The sequence below is a fragment of the Antedon mediterranea genome, chromosome 10, assembly GCF_964355755.1.
Source record: "Antedon mediterranea chromosome 10, ecAntMedi1.1, whole genome shotgun sequence".
NCBI classification, from domain to species: Eukaryota; Metazoa; Echinodermata; class Crinoidea; order Comatulida; family Antedonidae; genus Antedon; species Antedon mediterranea.
Genome location: NC_092679.1, coordinates 655618 through 679050, shown reverse-complemented (window position 1 = coordinate 679050; position 23433 = coordinate 655618). Strand labels below are relative to the sequence as shown.

The 23433-nt window shown below is 33.3% G+C and overlaps 2 protein-coding genes across 3 annotated transcripts in view; both read left to right on the top strand.

The window, feature by feature from the left end:
* Positions 1-5100, top strand: part of LOC140060499 (uncharacterized) — a 32194-nt gene extending 27094 nt beyond the window's left edge. Inside the window, exons 5-7 of the mRNA XM_072106746.1 lie at positions 643-719; positions 924-1015; positions 1684-5100. Coding sequence (XP_071962847.1) covers positions 643-719; positions 924-1015; positions 1684-1870 — 356 coding nt within the window. The 3' untranslated portion in view covers positions 1871-5100. The remainder of the gene's footprint in view (positions 1-642; positions 720-923; positions 1016-1683) is intronic.
* A 477-nt stretch (positions 5101-5577) lies between these two features.
* The window catches only part of LOC140060730 (arginine-hydroxylase NDUFAF5, mitochondrial-like), a 57215-nt gene continuing 39359 nt past the window's right edge, over positions 5578-23433 (top strand). The window contains exons 1-5 of one of the 2 annotated variants that reach the window (XM_072107066.1): positions 5578-5619; positions 12490-12868; positions 13005-13045; positions 13166-13229; positions 17105-17152. In XM_072107066.1, coding sequence (XP_071963167.1) covers positions 12494-12868; positions 13005-13045; positions 13166-13229; positions 17105-17152 — 528 coding nt within the window. In that variant the 5' untranslated portion in view covers positions 5578-5619; positions 12490-12493. Of the gene's footprint in view, positions 5738-12489; positions 12869-13004; positions 13046-13165; positions 13230-17104; positions 17153-23433 lie in introns of both variants that reach the window. The other variant, XM_072107065.1, reaches the window with a different exon arrangement.

Below are 23433 nucleotides of genomic sequence, written 5' to 3'. Positions count from 1 at the left end.
ATCTGTTTTTAAATAAAGTTGTTATTATTATTATATTATTGTGTAGATAGAGAGTAGGCACTAGAAGGATATGATGTGTAAGGTGACGTGTGTACTTAGTAACCTTTTCATTATAGGAACAAAATGTATGTGTTAACAGAAATAAAATGTGTATCATAATAATTGGAACAGCACAATTATTAAATATTCATCACTCATAATGATGTTTCAGACAAGTACAGGGTTTGGAAAATGAATGGTGTTTAGTGGAATTAAAAGATTTAGTAATACAGTACTAATAGTGATATATGACTTGGCAATTGCTTGAGGCCCTTATCATTTATTAACCCAACACACATGTGGTTATGTCACCATTGATCTATTAAAAGGAAGTCAGTTAGATAGAGTGTTAACAATTCACAGTTTGCTATCAACACACAATGCTGATTGTATCACTCTGTAATTCAATTCTGTATCACCAATAGTCAATAGTACATAGACAGTATTAGTAATATTAACCATGGATAGAACAATGAATTCTTTTATTATCTTACTCTTAAATTTAAATTTTTACATCTACCAAAAGGTTTTGTTGTCATACCTGTCTTCATTTTATTGTGTCAGAATTATCAATAAATACACACAATTTATTATCTTTTTTAGGTGAAATTATGATAAATTTGCTCTGGTACTATCGACCTGAACACACAGAGACTGGACGACGACCTCAGCATCTAGAAGTAAGTCAATTTGGTAGATATTTTTACTGAATCAATCATAAATATTTCTTTTTGAAATTGAAGCATTTAAGTAAAAAAATAAATAAATAAAAAATTATTCTACCCAAAAAAAGAGTAGTTTCCAGTTTCGAATTTGTCAAGGGAGCATTTTTTTATCCCGATTGGTTTGTTAAAAAGTTAATTTAATAATGTTTCTATTTTTAGAATGAGTTGTTTGCATGTAAGCACCTGGACACAAACAGCGTAGCTTGTGTGGAGGACAAATGCTATGTTCTTACATTAGGGGAATACTGCAGGTGAGTGTTAATAGGTATAACCATCGTTATATTATAGGAATGTCCCAAAAGAGGAGTTTTACTGTATTTCCTAAACACCATATACTGTATGTCCATCACTTTATATATCATTCATATTACCATAAGCATCTATGCCAGTAATTGCTCACAACCATTGCTCACAACCATTGCTCACAACCATTGCTCACAACCATTGCTCACAACCATTGCTCACAACCATTGCTCACAACCATTGCTCACAACCATTGCTCACAACCATTGCTCACAACCATTGCTCACAACCATTGCTCACAACCATTGCTCACAACCATTGCTCACAACCATTGCTCACAACCATTCTTTAAAGGTAGTACTGTAGTTCATCATCAACCATTATTGTTATACAAATATAGATGCTAGCACCGATCTGGAAAAACATATTTGAATGTTTGCGATAACCGCTGACCAAACTACGTCATGTTTAGTTCATTGTGTGCATGCGAAGATTTTGGGACGTGTGTCCTCGCTCCTTAGCTAGACACAGGTTTGATGGTTTGTAGGTCCAGGTGACGACCGATGACACATCATTTTGACCTGACCTAAATTGGACGAAAATTGCAAGCTCCCGATTAAATGTTTTAAAATATTATTAAAATTACTGTTTAATTTGACATCTTTAATATTTTCAGATACAAATGCCAATTAAAAATGAGGCAAGAGGGCGTTAAGAAGGCGCATGTATGTGTTCCAGAATTAGTTGGTGGTTACTATCGTTCTCATCGCCTCCCCCCGGTTGATGCTGACCCGTCGTGCGTTTTTCTTTGTCGTCAAGTGTATGATTTCCGACAGAAGCGTGTGTTAAAAAATCCACAATAAAGATGCAGACATGTTGCAAGATGTTGGAAGTGTGATTAAACTACTTGAAGTTAAATGACCTTTAACCTAGGTGCAGTATTACCCAATCAGATGTTGATTGAGATCAAGTGGATTTAAATGACATGGTGGTTACATTCTATCTGAATCAACTATTAGACCAAATGTCACTGATGTCAAGTAATACTTGACCTTTGACATTGGTAGGCATGGTGATAACTGTCATGAAGTCATCTTGATAATGGATAATGTAATGTACACAGTGCACATGATGTAAATGGTTAACTGCAAATTGAAATATTTCAAGTAATCTCTTCCAAAAGCTTATAATGATTATAATATAAAATTTGTTTAAAGACGAGAGATGATTATTCCATTTGCCAATACATTGGAATGTACCATTCACACATGTGTGTAATACTGGAATGTGCCATTCACACATGTGTGTAAAACTGGAATGTACCATTCACACATGTGTGTAATACTGGAATGTGCCATTCACACATGTGTAAAACTGGAATGTGCCATTCACACGTGTGTAAAACTGGAATATGCCATTCACACATGTGTGTAAAACTGGAATGTACCATTCACACGTGTGTGTAAACAGTGGAATGTACCATCTGCACATGTGTGTAAACAGTGGAATGTACCATTTGCAAACTGGATTTTACCATTGTGAAATCGTGTGCTTGGAATATAATTTGTATAGTTGTATATGTAGTTTAGTTTCTGAAGACACATTATTTGAGGCGTGGTTTGTTGTGTGCAATTACATTCCAGAGGAAATTATAGTGTTTGAAAGTGTAAAGAAATACAACGTTATATATATTATATAGTGGTATGTTTAATAATTGTGTTTTTTGCCTCACGTTTTTAGCTTGGTTATTTGACCCTTGTTCGGAACATTTCAATTGAAAGATTGGTAACTGTTAAAGAATGGTTTAAATACATATATGTTTGCCAAATGTGTTTTGACCATTTAACCATGTGTTTTGACCATTTTACTCGGTTGATCATGTATTTTTGATGTTTGTTATTTCCTTGAATTTTAATACACAGTAATGTTGTGTTCTGATATATTTATGACACATATTATTATAATAACCAGAAGATGTTATAGATTGCTTTTACCAAATTATAGTTTATTGTTAATTCATCATGATTCATACAGACATACATTAATTAAACATTTTATCATTAAAGGCATAAGGAATAACATATACCATTACCGCTTGTCTGTGTAAATTAGCCTTTGCAGAGTGAACTTGGTTTTTAAAGGAATAAAAATTCTCTTACACTATCATGTTGAATGAACTTAATTGCTGACTTTTCAATATAAAATTAATTGGCTAATTATCTGTTTTATTTTTGCACATGCTGTTTTGAATTGATAATTGGGTAATGAAATCAAAACCAAATTACAAGACTGCTAAATTGTAAGTGCATGTGTGACATCTATTATTACCAAAGATATGAAAGTTGAATAGACTCCATAATACAGTTAGGTACGCCAATGAAATGAGGGATAGTAGTTGATGTAATTTTTCTAATTATTCTTTGCACTTTTTTTTATTGAAATTTTTTTCACATAATCTTAATTAAACTGTTTTTGTAGATGACTATGTTGAGTTTATACATCAATATATGTTTTTTTAAAATCAAGTGTTACATAACAGGAATTATATAAAGTGCTAACCGGCATCTGACTAATAGGAGTGGCCGGGGCAAGGAGTGGCTATGGCAAGGAGTGGTCTAAAATAACATGGACAAATGTAATAGCAAATTTAAATTCATAATTCTGATCAGTTTAACTGCAAATGTGTAATATCATTTTTCTGAAAGGACAGCTCATGAATTGGTTGCCATGAAAAATGTAATATATATGCAGAAGTTACTGAAGGCTATTGATTTGTACTGAAATTGTATACTGTATATTAATATACAAGTTACATTTTTATTATATTCTTGTGAATGTTTAAAGAAAACATAATAATGATTTTGTTAATGTTATAATTATTTAGAATAATCTGGAACGGTAGTTACATTTGTATGTAACAAATTATTTTATTTTCAACTACCTTTACATTGATGTGGATCATGTACAGTAGGTCTAGTAGAGCTTGTTTCCCATCAAGACTAAATGTAAGGACGCCTTACATGTAACAGAATTTGACCAATCATGTTCTTACATGTAACAGAATTTGACCAATCATGTTCTTACATGTAACAGAATTTGACCAATCATGTTCTTACATGTAACAGAATTTGACCAATCATGTTCTTACATGTAACATAATTTGACCAATCAAGTTCTTGCACCAAGCTTTTAAACTAGAAACAATTTTTTTTTCAATTTGAAAATCTAGGAAATTTTAACTATGGTTTAAAATAAGATTCTTCAAAAATATTTAATTATGTTGTTAATGTCTAAAAATGCTAAAAATGATGCTAAATTATATTCCAATTAATGTAGTTATTCTAAATAAATTATCATAATTATCTATAATGATGTTAATATTAATGATTGACTCAATCAATCATGTTGGATAATTGATAATGTTTAGTTTTATCAAACATGAAAATGTTGTGTTTGTTGTTTAATGTTATTTTATGTCCACTTATCAACTTGAATCAATCTATTACACTATTCATCTTTGGTTTGATAAGATTGCTAAATACTACACAATTATTGTAATAGGATCATATCAGAATTGTTCTACTGCAGTTACTGCAGTTGACATGATCCCTCACTAGGCAACGTTATCGTAAATATTGTAATTCTCACAGCACTCACTTGCAATTTCTAGTTTAAATATTTGAGAATGAAAAATAACATTTATACCGAGATTCTTAATGCGGAACGTAGATTGTTTCTTTATGTAGTGGTACCTTTAATATTGAGTTGTTTGTTCATTAACTACATTTCCACAATGTACAGCATTTTCTGCTGTTTTTTAGATGATAATAAAACGATGTCCTGGTGTCCTAAATCGAAGAATGTGAAAGAAACAACATGGACTGAATTGATAAAGCACATGGACTACTGGATTAGATAGGTTCTACACGTCTTTCGTATCATTGCTCTAGGTCGTAAAACGTTTGAAATCCAATTATCTATACCAGAGATATTGTAAATCTGTTAATATTAAATCTAAATACATACAAAATTCTGTAAATCTTAAAAATTGTTATGACGGTACCAAATAAAAACACTTCTATTATATTGAAAAGCACTTTTATTGTCATTGTCGTATTATTAAACTAATTTTATTCTGTTTATTACTTTTGATATACAGAGATGAATTGGTCAGAGACTGGTAAAGTAAATAAGATTACTGTACTACTACAAGAGTCAGCAGTCCTATGATCTTTAAAAAAATAAATTTATATAATAAACAATATATTTAGTTGTGAAGAGGCCTTTACAATAAAAAGCAATTATACAAAATAAATTAAATGTACAAAACAAAAAAGAGTTAAAGATAATTAGGTTATAGGCCTGTATCCATCATTGAATTTTATGTACCTGCCCTTTCATCCTCAATTCATCCTTTTATTGAAGGAATTCTTCTGTTTTTCTCCTCAAATCTTTGTCAACACAATAAATTGATTTATTTTTTTCATTTCAACATTTTTGTTATAATATTTTATTTGTCAGAAGATAAACTACTGAGGGCGCTCTACTATTTTGTTTAATTTGCGACGAAAAATGGAGGACGTATGAAAAGAGGATGATGGGCACACGTTGTGTGAGACGTTCTTTTCATTTTTAGCTAGAGAGGTTTAATTTCTTAGAGCTTAAATGAACTGATACCACTGGATATCAGCATTTCCAGCTATCGTAGCAATAATGGCAGAATATTCACGGTATATTTTTGCTTAGGCTTAGGCTAGGTAGGCTATCCGAATGGCTAGATAGGCCGGCCTACTAAAGACCATTCCAGGCAGGGCAGGGTGTAAACATCTCCCTGACCATACTAGGCCTTGGGCAGCAGGACCCTGTCTTTATTTAGTTTTGCTTTGTCGCCCTCTATTTTTATAAATATTTCAGCGCTACTAAATACAGTTACATACTTATATAACTACAGTATATTAAACACAGCTATCATTAAATTAGAATGTTATTTAAAATAATAAAAGGTGGACCTTTATGAAAGTTAAATTTACCAATATATTAACATACAAAATATTCGATAGGGTTCATCTAGCCTGGGTTTGGAAACTTATGAAAACAGAATGGAAATCGGTCTTAAAAAAAACCCCCTTAAATAAGTTAAATTGACTTTTTTTAGATATAATTTTAAAAAATTTGAATAAATAAATTAAATGATTGTTTTCAAATAAAAAAGTTATTTTCTTTGATAGCTTATATGTGAAGACTTGACTTGACTTTATAGATTTGCCTGATTTACTTACAGTAGTAGTAGAGAAACAGTTTGTTATTGATTGATTTTCAATACAATATTCTAGGCAGGCCTCCTAGGTCTATTAATAATTTAAATTTAAAAAAAAAAGATTTTTATTGAAAATCTATCATAAAATAAACCATACATTCTTGAGATGCTGCAGTATTAAGGCATTACGGTATAAGTAGTATGTTGTGAATATAATGCCCACTTAGGTACAATCTCAACATGTATTATACATTCTATGAGTTTACTGACTTGAATCTTACCCTCTTCAATCGGGTAATTTTGTTTGTTCAAGTAGTATTAAGAAACCTAGTACACAATCTCAAGAGGTATTTATATATAATTTTAATCTGTAAGTAACAATTTATCTATATAAATAGTGATGTGTAGATTAAGTTAAAAAATCGTTAACGTAAAGGTAGAAAAATAGAAATATACTGATTTTTAAATAGTCTTCTAAGATATTTAATAAAAAAGTTAAGAATATAATTTAGTGAACAGTGTTTAGTTAATTTTCTAATTGTAATCTGTAAGTAACAATTTATCTATATAAATAGTGATGTGTAGATTAAATTAAAACATCGACAATGTGAAGGTAGAAAAATTGAAACATATTCTGAATTTGAAATAGTCTTCTGAGAAATTTAATAAAACAAAACTTAAGAATTTTATGAACAGTGTTACGCATTAAATAAGAAATAAAAAAAAACAATAATCATAATTCAACTGTTAAAAGTTTGAGTCTTATGTCGGTTCCAATATTGGAAATCTTTGCCTAAAGTAGCTTCATTTTCCAAATAGTTGATTACTCTTGAAATCAACATTTCCAACAAAAAATGTCAATGATCAAATAAATATTATATCGAATGTTTTTAATAATTTATTGAGGAATTTATTACACATCTTCACCATGTAACTAAAAACAATGAACTTGGTTTCAAGGTCATAAGTTTATAAATTTTATTTTAAACTTTAAATATATAAAGAAAACTTGAATTAACTAGTATTAGTAATTACTTGTTTATATCTAGGCTAAAGATAAATACTTTTTATAGCAAAATTATATTTCTATTAAGTTTTTTTGTCGTTGTGATCTTTTAAGAGACATTCTGATTGTAATGTCCTAAAGCGATGCTATTTTCAGATGTGTTCAAAAAAAAGTTCAATTTCACGTTCATATAGCAAATTGCCATAATATTCGCCTTGTTAATTGAGAAAGACGTGATTTAAAACATCTTCTCTCAATTGTTAATGGATTCTGTTATTTTAGTGCTCGAAAGTTAATTCCAAAATGTTTGTAGAATTTGAGAAGGTGTGAGACCATGTTAGGTGATCTTATAAAGATAAATAGAAGTGAGATGACTTAAATTGGCAGTAAGTGTTTAGCGCAATGTTCATGTAAAGTTGGTTAATTGATTTGCATATCGTATTTTCATCCGTATTGACATTTATGTGTCTCTACTTTAGCTTTTTCAATGTTGCTTAAGATAATTGTGGTCAGAAAGGTAATTTGATACGGTTTCTAGAATTGATACAAAAAACAAAAGAGGCATTAACACACACGTCCATTAAGTTGGAACATTTCATCTTGCCTCTACTTAACATGCCTCTATTTTATTTCTACTTGTGGTTCCATTTAGTTTGTACTTTTGGAGGTAAAATTAGAACTAATGGTTGCAACACTAAAGTGTTTTCGACATATTTGACCCCCTTTTTATTCAAAGTGCTTTTTGTTACTATAAATTGTTCTCAATATTGTCACCAGTAAGTGAGATTTAGTTGTAACCTTTAAGAACATGGTTTGACTCCGATAATAGATCTTTTTGAATTTTAAAATTATAACAGTAAAGCCCCTTCTTTTGACACTCCTATTAAGTGGACAGGGACACTCCTTTTGGACACTCCTATTAAGTGGACAGGGACACTCCTTTTGGACACTCCTATTAAGTGGACAGGGACACTCCTATTAAGCGGACAGGGACACTCCTTTTGGACACTCCTATTAAGTGGACAGGGACACTTCTTTTGGACACTCCTATTAAGCGGACAGGGACACTCCTTTTGGACACTCCTATTAAGTGGACAGGGACACTTTTGACACTCCTATTAAGTGGACAGGGACACTCCTTTTGGCACTCCTATTAAGTGGACAGGGACACTCCTTTTGGACACTCCTATTAAGTGGACAGGGACACTCCTTTTGGACACTCCTATTAAGGGGACAGGGACACTCCTTTCGGACACTCCTATTAAGTGGACAGGGACACTTTTGACACTCCTATTATGTGGACAGGGACACTCCTTTTAGACACTCCTATTAAGTGGACAGGGACACTCCTATTAAGTGGACAGGGACACTCCTATTAAGTGGACAGGGACCCTTTTGACACTCCTATTAAGTGGACAGGGACACTTTTGACACTCCTATTAAGTGGACAGGGACACTCCTTTTGGACACTCCTATTAAGTGGACAGGGACCCTTTTGACACTCCTATTAATTGGACAGGGACACTTTTGACACTCCTATTAAGTGGACAGGGACACTTTGGACACTCCTATTAAGTGGAAAGGGACACTCCTTTGGACACTCCTATTAAGTGGACAGGGACACTCCTTTTGGCACTCCTATTAAGTGGACAGGGACACTTTTGACACTCCTATTAAGTGGACAGGGACACTCATTTTGGACACTCCTATTAAGTGGACAGGGACACTCCTTTTGGACACTCCTATTAAGTGGACAGTGACACTCCTTTGGACACTCCTATTAAGTGGACAGGGACACTTTTGACTCTCCTATTAAGTGGACAGGGACACTCCTTTTGACACTCCTATTAAGTGGACAGGGACACTCCTTTTGACACTCCTATTAAGTGGACAGGGACACTCCTTTTGGACACTCCTATTAAGTGGACAGGGACACTCCTTTTGGACACTCCTATTAAGTGGACAGGGACACTCCTTTTGGACACTCCTATTAAGTGGACAGGGACACTTTTGACACTCCTATTAAGTGGACAGGGACACTCCTTTTGGACACTCCTATTAAGTGGACAGGGACACTCCTTTGGACACTCCTATTAAGCGGACAGGGACACTCCTTTTGGACATTCCTATTAAGTGGACAGGGACACTTTTGACACTCCTATTAAGTGGACAGGGACACTCCTTTTGGACACTCCTATTAAGTGGACAGGGACACTCCTTTGGACACTCCTATTAAGCGGACAGGGACACTCCTTTTGGACACTCCTATTAAGTGGACAGGGACACTCCTTTGGACACTCCTATTAAGCGGACAGGGACACTCCTTTTTGACATTCCTATTAAGTGGACAGGGACACTCCTTTTGGACACTCCTATTAAGTGGACAGGGACACTTTTGACACTCCTATTAAGTGGACAGGGACACTCCTTTTGGACACTCCTATTAAGTGGACAGGGACACTCCTTTGGACACTCCTATTAAGCGGACAGGGACACTCCTTTTGGACATTCCTATTAAGTGGACAGGGACACTTTTGACACTCCTATTAAGTGGACAGGGACACTCCTTTTGGACACTCCTATTAAGTGGACAGGGACACTCCTTTTGGACACTCCTATTAAGTGGACAGGGACACTTTTGACACTCTTATTAAGTGGACAGGGACACTCCTTTTGGACACTCCTATTAAGTGGACAGGGACACTCCTTTGGACACTCCTATTAAGTGGACAGGCACACTCCTTTTGTCACTCCTATTAAGTGGACAGGGACACTTTTGACACTCCTATTAAGTGGACAGGGACACTCCTTTTGGCACTCCTATTAAGTGGACAGGGTCAATATTAAGTGGACAGGGACACTTTTGACACTCCTATTAAGTGGACAGGGACACTCCTTTTGGACACTCCTATTAAGTGGACAGGGACACTCCTTTTGGCACTCCTATTAAGTGGACAGGGACACTTTTGACATTCCTATTAAGTGGACAGGGACACTCCTTTTGACACTCGTATTAAGTGGACAGGGACACTTTTGACACTCCTATTAAGTGGACAGGGACACTCCTTTTGGACACTCCTATTAAGTGGACATAGGGACACTCCTTTTGGCACTCCTATTAAGTGGACAGGGACACTCCTTTTGGCACTCCTATTAAGTGGACAGGGACACTTTTGACACTCCTATTAAGTGGACAGGGACACTCCTTTTGACACTCCTATTAAGTGGACAGGGACACTCCTTTTGACACTCCTATTAAGTGGACAGGGACACTCCTTTTGGACACTCCTATTAAGTGGACAGGGACACTCCTTTTGGACACTCCTATTAAGTGGACAGGGACACTCCTTTTGGACACTCCTATTAAGTGGACAGGGACACTCCTTTGGACACTCCTATTAAGTGGATAGGGACACTCCTATTAAGTGGACAGGGACACTCATTTGGACACTCATATTAAGTGGACAGGGACACTCCTTTTGGACACTCCTATTAAGTGGACAGGGACACTCCTTTGGACACTCCTATTAAGTGGACAGGAACACTCCTTTTGGACACTCCTATTAAGTGGACAGGGACACTCCTTTTGGACACTCCTATTAAGTGGACAGGGACACTCCTTTGGACACTCCTATTAAGTGGACAGGGACACTCCTTTTGACACTCCTATTAAGTGGACAGTGACACTCCTTTGGACACTCCTATTAAGTGGACAGGGACACTCCTTTTGGACACTCCTATTAAGTGGACATGGACACTCCTTTGGACACTCCTATTAAGTGGACAGGGACACTCCTTTTGGACACTCCTATTAAGTGGACATGGACACTCCTTTGGACACTCCTATTAAGTGGACAGGGACACTCCTTTTGGACACTCCTATTAAGTGGACAGGGACACTCCTTTTGACACTCCTATTAAGTGGACAGGGACACTTTTGACACTCCTATTAAGTGGACAGGGACACTCCTTTTGGACACTCCTATTAAGTGGACAGGGACACTCTTTTGGACACTCCTATTAAGTGGACAGGGACACTCCTTTTGACACTCCTATTAAGTGGACAGGGACACTTTTGACACTCCTATTAAGTGGACAGGGACACTCCTTTGGACACTCCTATTAAGTGGACAGGGACACTCCTTTGGACACTCCTATTAAGTGGACAGGGACACTCTTTTGGACACTCCTATTAAGTGGACAGGGACACTCCTTTTGACACTCCTATTAAGTGGACAGGGACACTTTTGATACTCCTATTAAGTGGACAGGGACACTTTTGACGGTGTCAAATGGTTGATTCAACCTTAAGAGGACAATATTTTTTTCTATTAAAAAAACCAACAAAAAACGACCGAGTAATTATTATTCATTTATATCATTATTATTAATACCAAAATGGAATATATAAATATGATAATTTATCTGGCTTGACATTTTCATTGGTGAAATGTTTGCTGCTAAATTTTAAATTCTTAATTTTCAAAATCTAAAACATTTATTATTTGAGTGTTTAAAATTAATCATTTTAAGCGATTTAGCAAAAATTAATTTATATAAAGTTCTTAAACTTCAGTAATAACATTTAATTACAAATACAACTTTCGTTGATTGTTCAGAATCGGATGTATGGCTATAATATTGTTAGTTTAGTGATAATGCATTCTATGTGAGCTAGTATCACCTGCCGGAAAATAACCATTATTCTGTGCCTTTAAGAAGTCTTTTAGTTCAAGTTAACAGACATTATTATTCTTATTTATTGGTTCATTTTCAAACTATATGACCTTTGTAACCTTCAGAAGAGTACTTTTGTACAATGATAAATATTAGAAATAGATTAAACAAGAAAAGTACACATTAGGTGAACATACTTGTTTTGAAGAAAAACATGAATACAGTCAACTCGCCCAATACCATCATTTCTTAAAGACCAAAACGTCCCAAATTCCTATAATTAGAAATATCTTCTGAATATAAAAACTACATAGTCTTTTCATTTCATTAATTTTATTTATTCAAAACGAAAAGAAAAATAGATTAAAGATGAAATGGTCCATCAACAAAAAGCTAAAGCTTGTACATAGTTGATGACCTATGTACTGTTACATAGTCCAATAGGATAGGTGAATGTATAAATATAATTCTGTAGTAAACATGTTATACGATGCAATTTGCTTAATGCACAAAAATCAAGTTTCTTTTTTTTCTTCCAACAGATGAATGTTTAATAAAGTTGTTGTCAAGATGTCATGCATTCAAAGGAGATTGTTGCATATATGCAACACACAACGACGATGGACACAATGTTATAAAACCAGAACACAGTGTGTTAAGACACTATCAGTATATTGCAACAATTTAACACAACATAGATATTTTACCAATTCCTCAAATATTTGTTTATCAAATGAATTTGTTTGCCAAAGGTCAAAATGGATACAAAAATTTAATTCGAATTTCATGATCCTAGCAAAATGGCAGCATTCATCAACTGAACATACAATGAATGTATTTGATCGGAAAACCAAACAGATGCAACGCGATAGGGCTGCGATGGCAGCAGACGTCCATGTGTACGATTATTTGAAAGATGAGGTGTGCATAATATTTTAATGACATTATTTTGATATTATCTTATTGATTGATTGTACAATAATGTGGATTTTTTTGATAATTTGTTGATTTTATATCGGATGCCTCTTGTTTTATTGTGTTTTTTATTTGTTTGCAGGTAGCTTATAGGCTAGTTGACAGATTGCGTGATGTTACAAGGTAATTATAAATCTGATCAAAAACAATGATGATGTTTATTCATGAAAACGAACAAATAAAATCATTGTATTGTCTTTGATAATCCACACGTTAAAACATAACAGTTATTTTTTTTCCCAGAAAGTTTGACATAGCTCTTGATTTAGGATGTGGACGTGGTCATGTTGCTAAGCATTTGAATGAAGTAAGTCACATGACAAACACATGACTATAAAATGTCGTTATCCTTGTCATTATGTCAGATTTCATATAACCAATTTTGTTTAATTTAAAATCTTCTAAGAAAAACACCTTTAGATACTTTTCTCCTTCAAGGCATTATTTAAGTCTAATAGCAAAAGACGCCACTAAGATACTAGTTTGAACAGAAGTAATTTGAATAATATTTACATAAAAAAGGTGGCTCCCAAAAACTAATCTCCAATATAAATACTGCCCTTTAGGTAATTGCTGTCAGTACAGTGATATTTTGTTTTAGTTTAAAGTTTACTTTTATTGTTATTTAAAAAAGTTTATTCTTGATATCTGTTTAATGTATGTTTAGATTTTAAACTCTGCCGAATCTATCGATTACTTCATAAAGATTAGGAATTATGAATAAAAACATATAAAACTTCTTTCCAAGACTGTTTTTATAAACTTATAACTACCCATTTCTGAAGCTTAATATTTTGTCATTAATCAGAAGTTTCTCGTAAAACCTTCAAAATTATTGTTATCTTTTAAAATCTAAAGTATAATAATATCCGCTGTAACGTAAAAGCGTCCACTTTGTGTTATTGATTCAACGATCCAACTAATATTCTGGATAACAAAACCATTTTGTCGGCAAATATTCCAGATGTTGAAGAAGAAGGTGGCTTTAAATCTTCAAATTTAGATTGTTTATCACACAAACTAGGACGCTGAAAGAATCTTGTAATCGCTCTTTTTTACCATCTAAACTAATTCATATTTGTACTTGAAGTTTGAGGATCAAACTTTATTCTTGTTATGATGTTTCTTTTAAGATAATAACTTTTAAACATGAATTCAAGTGACCCTCATTTTGTTAAAACTAATTTTCTTGTGTCAAATGAAGAGTATCTGTAAATGTATTGAGGTAGAAACATGCATTTAATTTGTTTTAGTAAACATATATGTCTATATCGCTGTTGTTTTGCAATTTGCAATTATTATAATTTTACCCATCGGCTATTTTGTTGAGTTTGTCACTTGCTTGAGTTGTTGAATACTATCAACATGATGCTTTAGGATGTCACCTATAAGCACAAGTAATTCATTTTTTTTGGCATTTTGTTCTTGTAGTCAAAATTAACAAATCCTCGGGGAAGAATTCATCACATATTAGGCAAAAAATTTAAAACTAAATGTCAAGTTTATAGATTTGTATTTTTTTTTTTGATATAGAGAAAACTTTTAACTTGTATTTTTCTTAATTTTCTGGCATTTAAAATTGTAAATCAATGTTTTATGTAATCCAGAATTTTATTAAATATTGTTGATTTTACTGGCATTCACGTTAATTCATTAAATAATACGTATGTTATCAGAAATATAAGTTGTAATTGTTTGTGGAGAAAAATAGTAAACTGGTGTATGTTAAACTATGTGTATACTATCAAACTTTATGTGACAAAAATATGTGATGTGCCCATATATGGACATGATGATGTCATATCACTACCATATTTGGGCATACCACTACCATATTTGGGCACATAAATCTTTTTTTTGTCAAATTAGTTTGATAGTGTAGACAGAGCTTTAGATTGGATCTTCCAATAAATGTATTTAAATTCAAATTTTAGTTAACTTGTCATACAAGATACAAGATAACTTTATTGTCAAATAGTTTGTTAACGAAAGATTTAAAATTGGTTTTTCTCATGGCAACATACTATAAAAATAGAATAAAATCAGTAAAATGTTAAAACACAAAGTAAAATACACAGAACAATAAAATATGTACAGAGGATAAATGCAATCAGGCGTTGCAGGTGTTCGAAAATACAACTATTTGTGTTGTTGTCATTATATTTAAATATGCATTGTGGGACAAACGATAGTCGGTACCGTGCTGTCCGTAACCTTGATGGTACTCTTAGTCTACACCCAGTACGATTAAACACGAAGGATGTACGGAGTGGATGAATGTCATCGTTCATAATTGCAATTCTTTTTTGTTCCATTCGATTATCATACATTTCCATAACACTAGGAAGATTATTATCTCCATTTATGCATTTCTTAGCTCTTTTAACTATGCGTTCAAATTGCTTTTTATTGTATTCATACGTGTTACCATAGTAACAAGTTAAGTTAAACATTAGAACGTATAACGTATAGCTACGAAACGGTAATCGTTTAGGAAAGTAATTTATTTAGTTTTAGGCAATGGTGCTATTAATGAAGTCTTCCAAATAGTTGGGATAACTACAGTATCAATAGTTGTATACTGGGGAGAGTTGGTGACTACAGAACTTCAGCACTTTATTGCTAATACCGTCAGGGCCCGTAGCTTTGTTCACCTTAACACCTAAGAACACGCGCCCGACTAAAATTTCATCGATACTTCAACTAGTGGATTCGCTTTTTGTTTCGTTTTCTAATGACCTTGTTATTGCACTTATGTTATTGCTAAAATCATGTTTATCAAATCGGCAGTAAAATTCATTTAGGTCATTTGCGAGGTTATAATTAAAATTGTTATTATTACTATTGTCATTACTTTGTTTACAGTTAATACCAGACATTGTTCGCATTGCCTTCCATGCTCCACGACTATCGCAGTTCTTAATTTTATTTTCAAGAGTTCTACCATATTCAGCTTTACTGGATTGGATTAACTTGTTGATTTCTTTTTGTTTCTGTTTAACAACACTGCTTTTGTTATCTGCAAAAGCCTGTTGTTTCTCAATTAATAGCAGTCTGATGTTTCTCGACATTCATGGTTTGTTGCGTACACTTTCTTGTATTTGATTGGGATCACATTTCCTACACAATATTTAATGTACTCATTTACAGCAGTAACATTAGTGTCAATATTGTTATCAGTCAGTACATTCGAAGCAACCGCGTAGTGTATCCACTGCATCTTCAGTCCAGGCGCGGTAGTCGATTGTGATTGGCTTGAATTGCTTAACACGTTGTCTGTATTTCAGCAACATACACATTGTATTATGATCAGATGCTGCAAGTAGCACTCGAGATTTCACATTATATTCACACTTAATGTTTCCGAAACATTTGTCTAAGATCGAGCGCCTCTAGTTGGTTTGGTAATATATTGCTCATAACCCAGATAGTTAAAGTGGCATTTGTTAAAATCACCCAGTACGAGTTAAATTGAATCCGGTGATTTATTTTCGATATCGTTTAGCCTGCGTCTTAACTTTTTTTTTTGCAATCGCCTCATTTGCATTTGGGTGACAACAACAAATACCTGGGTGAATTCACGCGGCAAATAGAATGGCCGCAAACCAACTATAATCAACTCTGTCTGGTGAACAATAACTTTCTTTAACGAATCAATTATTGCACCATTTATTGTTGAAGTAAAGACATACACCACCACCTCTGTTTTTGTCCGATTCTCTTGTTCTGTAACCTCTAATAAGCTCATAATTTGGTATCTGTAATGCACTATCGGGAACATCTACCCCCAGCCAGGTCTCGCTAAAACACATTAAATTAACATCACAAAACTCCTGTAAATATTACTGCTAATTTCATCAATTTTATTTGGTAGCCATCTAACTTTGGCAAGAATAATGGAGGGGAGTGGACATTTATTAACACTTTTCCTCATTTTTACCCGAATCCTTTCTTGCCTCGTTTCCTTCTTGTTATGTCTACCGGGAATGCTCCGTACTCCAGCGGGTTACAATGCATTGCATTCCATTAATTGTTGTTTGGTTCATGTCGTATTCATATTGATAATAATTGGACGTTATAGAATAGAAGCATTAGTTATAATAGTACATAAGTAAATTTCTGTATTTTGAACAAGTTTTGAAAAAGTTTTTAAATAGTTTATATAATATGGTCTTGTTACAGGAATTAGTTGGAACTCTGTACCAATGTGAAATGTCTCAAAAAATGATTGTAAGTATTTTTTGTCTTATTTATCTGGTTTTAGATTATTAAAAAAAATTGTACTTTGTTTGTTCCTTGTACATTTACGGCTCTTTTGAACGGGTTAAAATTACGCATATCCCAACTTCATTATCTAAGTAGGAAATTAATATGGTCATGGCAGATTAAAAAAATACCAACAAATAAATAAAAGAAAAAATATAGAGATAAAGAAAATATGGTCAAGACAAGATAGATGACCATTATTATTTAATTACAGATTTTGATAGTCTGGATAGGAACTGGATCATAGTTTGATAAATTATTTATATTTTAATTCTTAGAATTTTATATTTCTAAATGTGTATATATTTAAAGTTGAATAATTTGATTAAATAAATAAGTAAATATTGATGAATCAATGAATTAATTAAAAATTGAATAATTAAAAATATTAAAATCATAAATAAAATTAGTTTAAATGTCACAATCATTAATATTGTTTTAAATCAAATTACTCTTAATTTCAATGCTTACATAATACATAGATTTTTATTGAAAACTTTATCGTTCATACATAATTTTTGTACTGTATACATTATTACTTGGCAAAATCAAATTTTGTTATCGTTTTTGTACAAAACATGCATATTGATTTATTGATGACATCACGAATACTAATACAATCTTGAGTTATTTTTTGCTTCAATATGGGCCAAAATACTAAATATCCTGGCCTCTACTGCTCTCTCTATTTTGTATTACAAGTACAAGTATTTTACACAATATTTTACATGTATGTGTACATGTGTGTATGTGACTAGTAATTTTACTTAAGCTCTGTCTACAGAAGTAACAAGTTTGACAAAACAAGTATAATGTACCCAAATACGGTATGTCCAAATATTTTAGTGATATGACATCATCATGGCCATATCACATCACATTTTTTTGTCACATAAAGTTTGATAGTGTAGACAGAGCTTTACACTTGGTTACATAATGCAGCAATGTATGTAGTGACCGGTTATGTTAGTAATTGAAAAAGTAGATGGAACCCAATACTGTACATTGTCCTGACCAATCATAATTCTAATCTCTTGTATCTTCTTCGATCAAATCGATTCCCTGAAACAACATCAATCAAGATTATCCGTTGGGTTTTTGAAAAGCCATTCTCATTTATTACAGTATTGTATTTGTATTAGATCTTCCAAACATTTTTGATAAGACAACGAGGCACCAGGCATTAGTACCGATCATTGTTTATTGCTAATGTAATAGGAATTAAAAGGTTATTTTTCGTTGTATAAAGTTTCAAATGTAGAAGTTTGATAAGAGGACATATTTATCTATCTCAATAAATAATGATAGGTATAGGTAGCTGAACTGTAACCTATGTAACCTATAGCATAAAGTTGCTGAGATGGTACTGCACTAAGCTAAGTATTTAGAGTGGAGCTGTCTTAGTGGTTTAGATGCTTGGCATCCCAGGGTCCTGGGTTCAAATCCTGTCAGATGCCAAAGATTTTTTTCTCATGACAAAACAACTCCACTCTCAAAAACTTGTAATAAGACTTTGTTTGTGTAGAGCTTCTTGTGTCTTTGTGATTATTTAGGGGGGGGGGGGGGGGCAGGCCGCTTTATTAGCCACTAGATATGGCTACATATGTGACTATCTGGCCACACCACAAGACTTGTCTCCAAACTGTCATAAAATAAATGAAAAAAATTAATTTCTTTACCATGTACATGTTAACATAGCATTTGAAATTATTAATTAAAACGCTTTTAAAATGGTGTCAATGCCAGCTTCAAGAACATCTGCATACTGTAGGACATTTTTCTTTTTTAATTGTTAAAACTACAAAAACGTAGGTCATTAAACATTATGAAGACACCTGCAACAGGTTTTATCTTTCTTAATCATTTTGAAGATTAATGATACATACTGTACTATGATTTGCTTCGTTATTTATAGTTTTGATTAATTTGTAATATTCTACAGTCTATTTTGTGCTTAGCTTACCTGGATAAACTGAAAATAGCCCTTTCTCCTCAAAGAGCGAGATATAACCAACCACTGTTTGTGTAATTATTCATTGTTATATTTCACCTCTAATCAGGCAAGTATCTGTTAATATTTCCCTCAGTGGGATAATGGATCTACACAACCTGGGTGGTGTCATTAATTATTATTAGAGTTATAAAGACACGCCCTTTGGGTTGTAGACATGCCCTTAGGTTGGGCAGACAAGCGAGAGCAGCACACCATTGGTCGATGTTGTTGTTGATAGCTTTTGTTTCTTTCCAGTTTTCCACTTTTATATTTCTCTGAAAGGAATAAAATGAAAATAAAACTGTTTCTGCGAATTGCAAATAGTACCACCTCAACACTTATTATTTATGTATAATGTTGTTAACATTGATACATTATAGCCTCTAAATTAACACCACATGTAAATTAAAATTAAATGTCAAAAGATTAACGTCTCCAAATTGTAAATATCATATGACCTACTTGTATTGTTCTTGACTCAATTTTATTATGAATTATTAATAACCAATATCTAATATTACTATGTTTATGAATTTGTTGATTACTGCAATGCAGACAGAGTGACACATTCAATAAACTTGGTCAACATCTAAGAAATTCTTAATCTAATTCATTTTTCAAACTCAGTTTTTTGTTTGTTTTTAAGTTTAGAAGATTATACATTTTAGTATTAAATGATAATTTGCAAGAGCCTTGTATTCTTTGTAGACCCCATTGTTCAAGGACTTTTAATTATTAATTAGTTCTTGGTTTTTATAAACACTAGTTACTGGAGGCTGTCAATTTGTCCCACCATCATGTCCAATTGATTATATTTCACAAACTTTAGAAAAACTAGTTGTTAAGAAGGTTCACAAACTAAAAGCTCTAGTGTACACCCCTAAATTACAGTTTGCAAAATGAGCAACTCAAATTACAGTTTGGCAAAACGGGTCTGCCAATGTAGACCAGTTGTAATTACGCTATCAAATTTTGGAAAACTTTTGTTGGCGAACTTTAGAGTTTGAAACTAAAGTTTGCTAGTGTAGACTAGGCTGGTTTACAACTGCTATGTAAATTGCAAGTTATATTCGTTGGAAAAACATATTAAAAAAAACAAAACTTTCATTTGTGAACAGTAAGTTTGATAAATAGTGGAAAGTAGGAAGTTGAATCTGAAAATAGAATGTATTGTACATTCTCTTTCATTGTTTTACTTATTTGTTACAAAAATCAATTTCAGTTGCCATTTCTATTTTTTTGTGCCAGATGATATTTCAATATGTTTGAGCACAATGCCATAATTATTAGTCTTTGTCGGTTCATGGTAAATTATACTTAAGGTTTTACGACAACATTCTTCATCTGGAAATTCATAAACGTGACGTATTGAAGAAATTGTTTGCCGTGGAACACACTCTCCGTCGGAAAATCAAAAGCACGAGAGGGTTGGTTTTTAAACTCCCAGTTGGATAATTACTCACGTATGCAAGCAGCACGTAGCACACTACCGATGTCCATTGGGTGCTATTTCGTTCGTCGGCAAATAAATCGACATATCTTCAAATACGATATAATTCAATGAATTACTACGTTGACTAATTTTAAAACGAATTGACATTTGATCAGATATCTGTGCTGACACCTCTAATAGTTGATCACGCTTGAATTTAACACCAAACTTATCTAATGGCATAGAATGCTAGTCACATGGTAAACAACTGTTAGAATGTATGAACATGCTCTCTTAATTAACCGAGTAGTATTGTAAAATTGACAGTTATTGGAATAAGCACTTTCTTAATCTAGATGCTACTTGACAAACTCTAAGTATCAACATTTATTTGCATAAATTAAGAGCAAATTTTACGACTACATGTGTTATAAAGATACTTTAATTTTAACACTAAAAAGAAATTGATTTAATTTTTTTTCTGTATTAGTAATTTACTAGTCTTTCATGTGTGAATAAAATGTCATAAATATCTTTTTCTACCATCAATAATTGATAATAATTTTCATCAATTAAGAGCTAATTTTGTGGCAACTGTAATATATATAGTAACTTTCTTTCCATAGCAAGTCAAAACAGACAAATATTATTTCTTTCTTCTGTGCACTAGTCTGCCAGGTCCAGACACAAATGTCCAATTCTCCTATTATTAGGATGCCTTTAATGAGACAACATTTATAATGAAACCTCGATCTGTAAAAAAATATTTGTTTGCTATTATTGTCTTTGTCGTCTAGACTCGCTCTTTTAAAATTCAAATCCTTTAGTCAGATTATTAAGAAATTACTTAATTTCATAATGAAGTAGGAATAGTAATAATGATGATGATGTGTTTTAATTTACCTTTAACAGAGTTATCTATAGAGAGTAGTTGTGGAGTCGGCACGTCGCCACGGCTCACTGTAAAAAACCAAGATTGATAATAATTTGTTTTTTATTACACTTTCTACGAGTAAGGCATGTAGTGCATGCCTAGAACCATTTTGATATTGATGTTTGATTGACTGATTGGTTGATGTTGCAGTTTGAAGAAAGCCTTTTCCAAACTTTGTCTTATTGATTATTGTTGCTATATTGTGCTATTTCTGTTGGTGATTCTCCAGTTTGTTGTTGCCAGATACTGCCATGCTTTTAGTGGCATAATGGCTATGAGTGCTCACTGGCTAAATCCAGGGGCCCCAGAGCTCAAGGGGCCCAGAGCATTAGCAGTCCAAAACAACTAAGCATTGAAGGGCCATTTAGCAGTGCTAAACAAAAGGCCCCAGAGCATTAGCTGTCCAATGCAACTACCCAGTGTTGGAGGGTCACTTAGGAATGCTAAACAAGGGACCTTTGCCCTGTGTGATACGCCATTGCATGGTAGCCTGTTGGGGCCTTTGCCCTGTGTGATACGCCATTGCATGGTAGCCTGTTGGGGCCTTTGCCCTGTGTGATACGCCATTGCATGGTTGCCTGTTGGGGCCTTTGCCCTGTGTGATACGCCATTGCATGGTAGCCTGTTGGGGCCTTTGCCCTGTGCGATACGCCATTGCATGGTAGCCTATTGGGGCCTTTGCCCTGTGTGATACGCCATTGCATGGTTGCCTGTTGGACCTTTGCCCTGTGTGGTACGCCATTGCATGGTTGCCTGTTTCCTAATCTTTATTTGCTGTCACCAAGATGTATGAAAAGTTTGAAAATCCTTGGCATTTGTGTATTTATTATTCAGTAATTTTTGTTTCGCTGCATTGAATAAATCAAATCAAATTAAGTGAAATATGTAATTTTATTCAGGAATAAACATAACATATTTTTATTGTCATTGCAACAGGATGAACTGCACTTAAATTACTAAAACCTACAGAATTGAATAATACAAAGCAATGAATTAGTTCAATTTCAAGGGCAGCTAACCTATAAAAATGAATTTTCATGACCAATAAAGTATTTTCCTAATTCCACCCTATTATCCTAACCTAGTACTCCTTAGTTTCCAGTTAAGCTTGATGACAAATATAAATACATGGACCTATATAGTAGGCCTAAATGAGTATACCATAATTATCCCATGGACCTATAAATTAGGGAAATTTATACTTAGGTCCATGATTATCCCAACTTACTAGCACTCTGAACTAGTTCACTATTAAAAACTTCAATTTACATAAAATTGGCAAGACTTTCAACGAAAAAATATGCTGTAGCCACATCTCTAAAAGGAAGTTAAAAAATGACTTAGCGTGGACAGTTTTACTATTAGCCTTGCCGCTTAGGAGAAGTGGAGTACAAGATTTTGAGTTAAGTGTGATATGATGATGATGCTATGTTCAGTTTAAATAAGGTGTGGAATGTATTTAAAACATTCATTTGGTGAATGACTACATCTTTTTGAACTCTAGGACTTAACCTACTTGTTGAATGAAAATTAATAACTTTTCAATGTTACACAGTATGCATACACATTTTCTATCGTCATGGTTACCTGTAAATGTCAAGATATCCATCACGAACATAGTCTGGTATTGGGCATGACAGATTTTGTCAAGTACCTGAAATTTATACAACACGATATTTTGTAAATATTCTTTAGAAATAGTTGTAAGTTTTTGATGTGTTTTTGGCCTGGTGAGGATATAAGAAAAAACCTCTTTTTTTTCGCGCCGCAGCTTTAGCCAGCAATGTCCCAAGAGGACATACTCATTAGAAAGCTTTATCATTGCAGTAGCTATACAGTAGTTCTAAGGCCGACAGTGGAAATTTGTAAACTCGACTATAATTTAT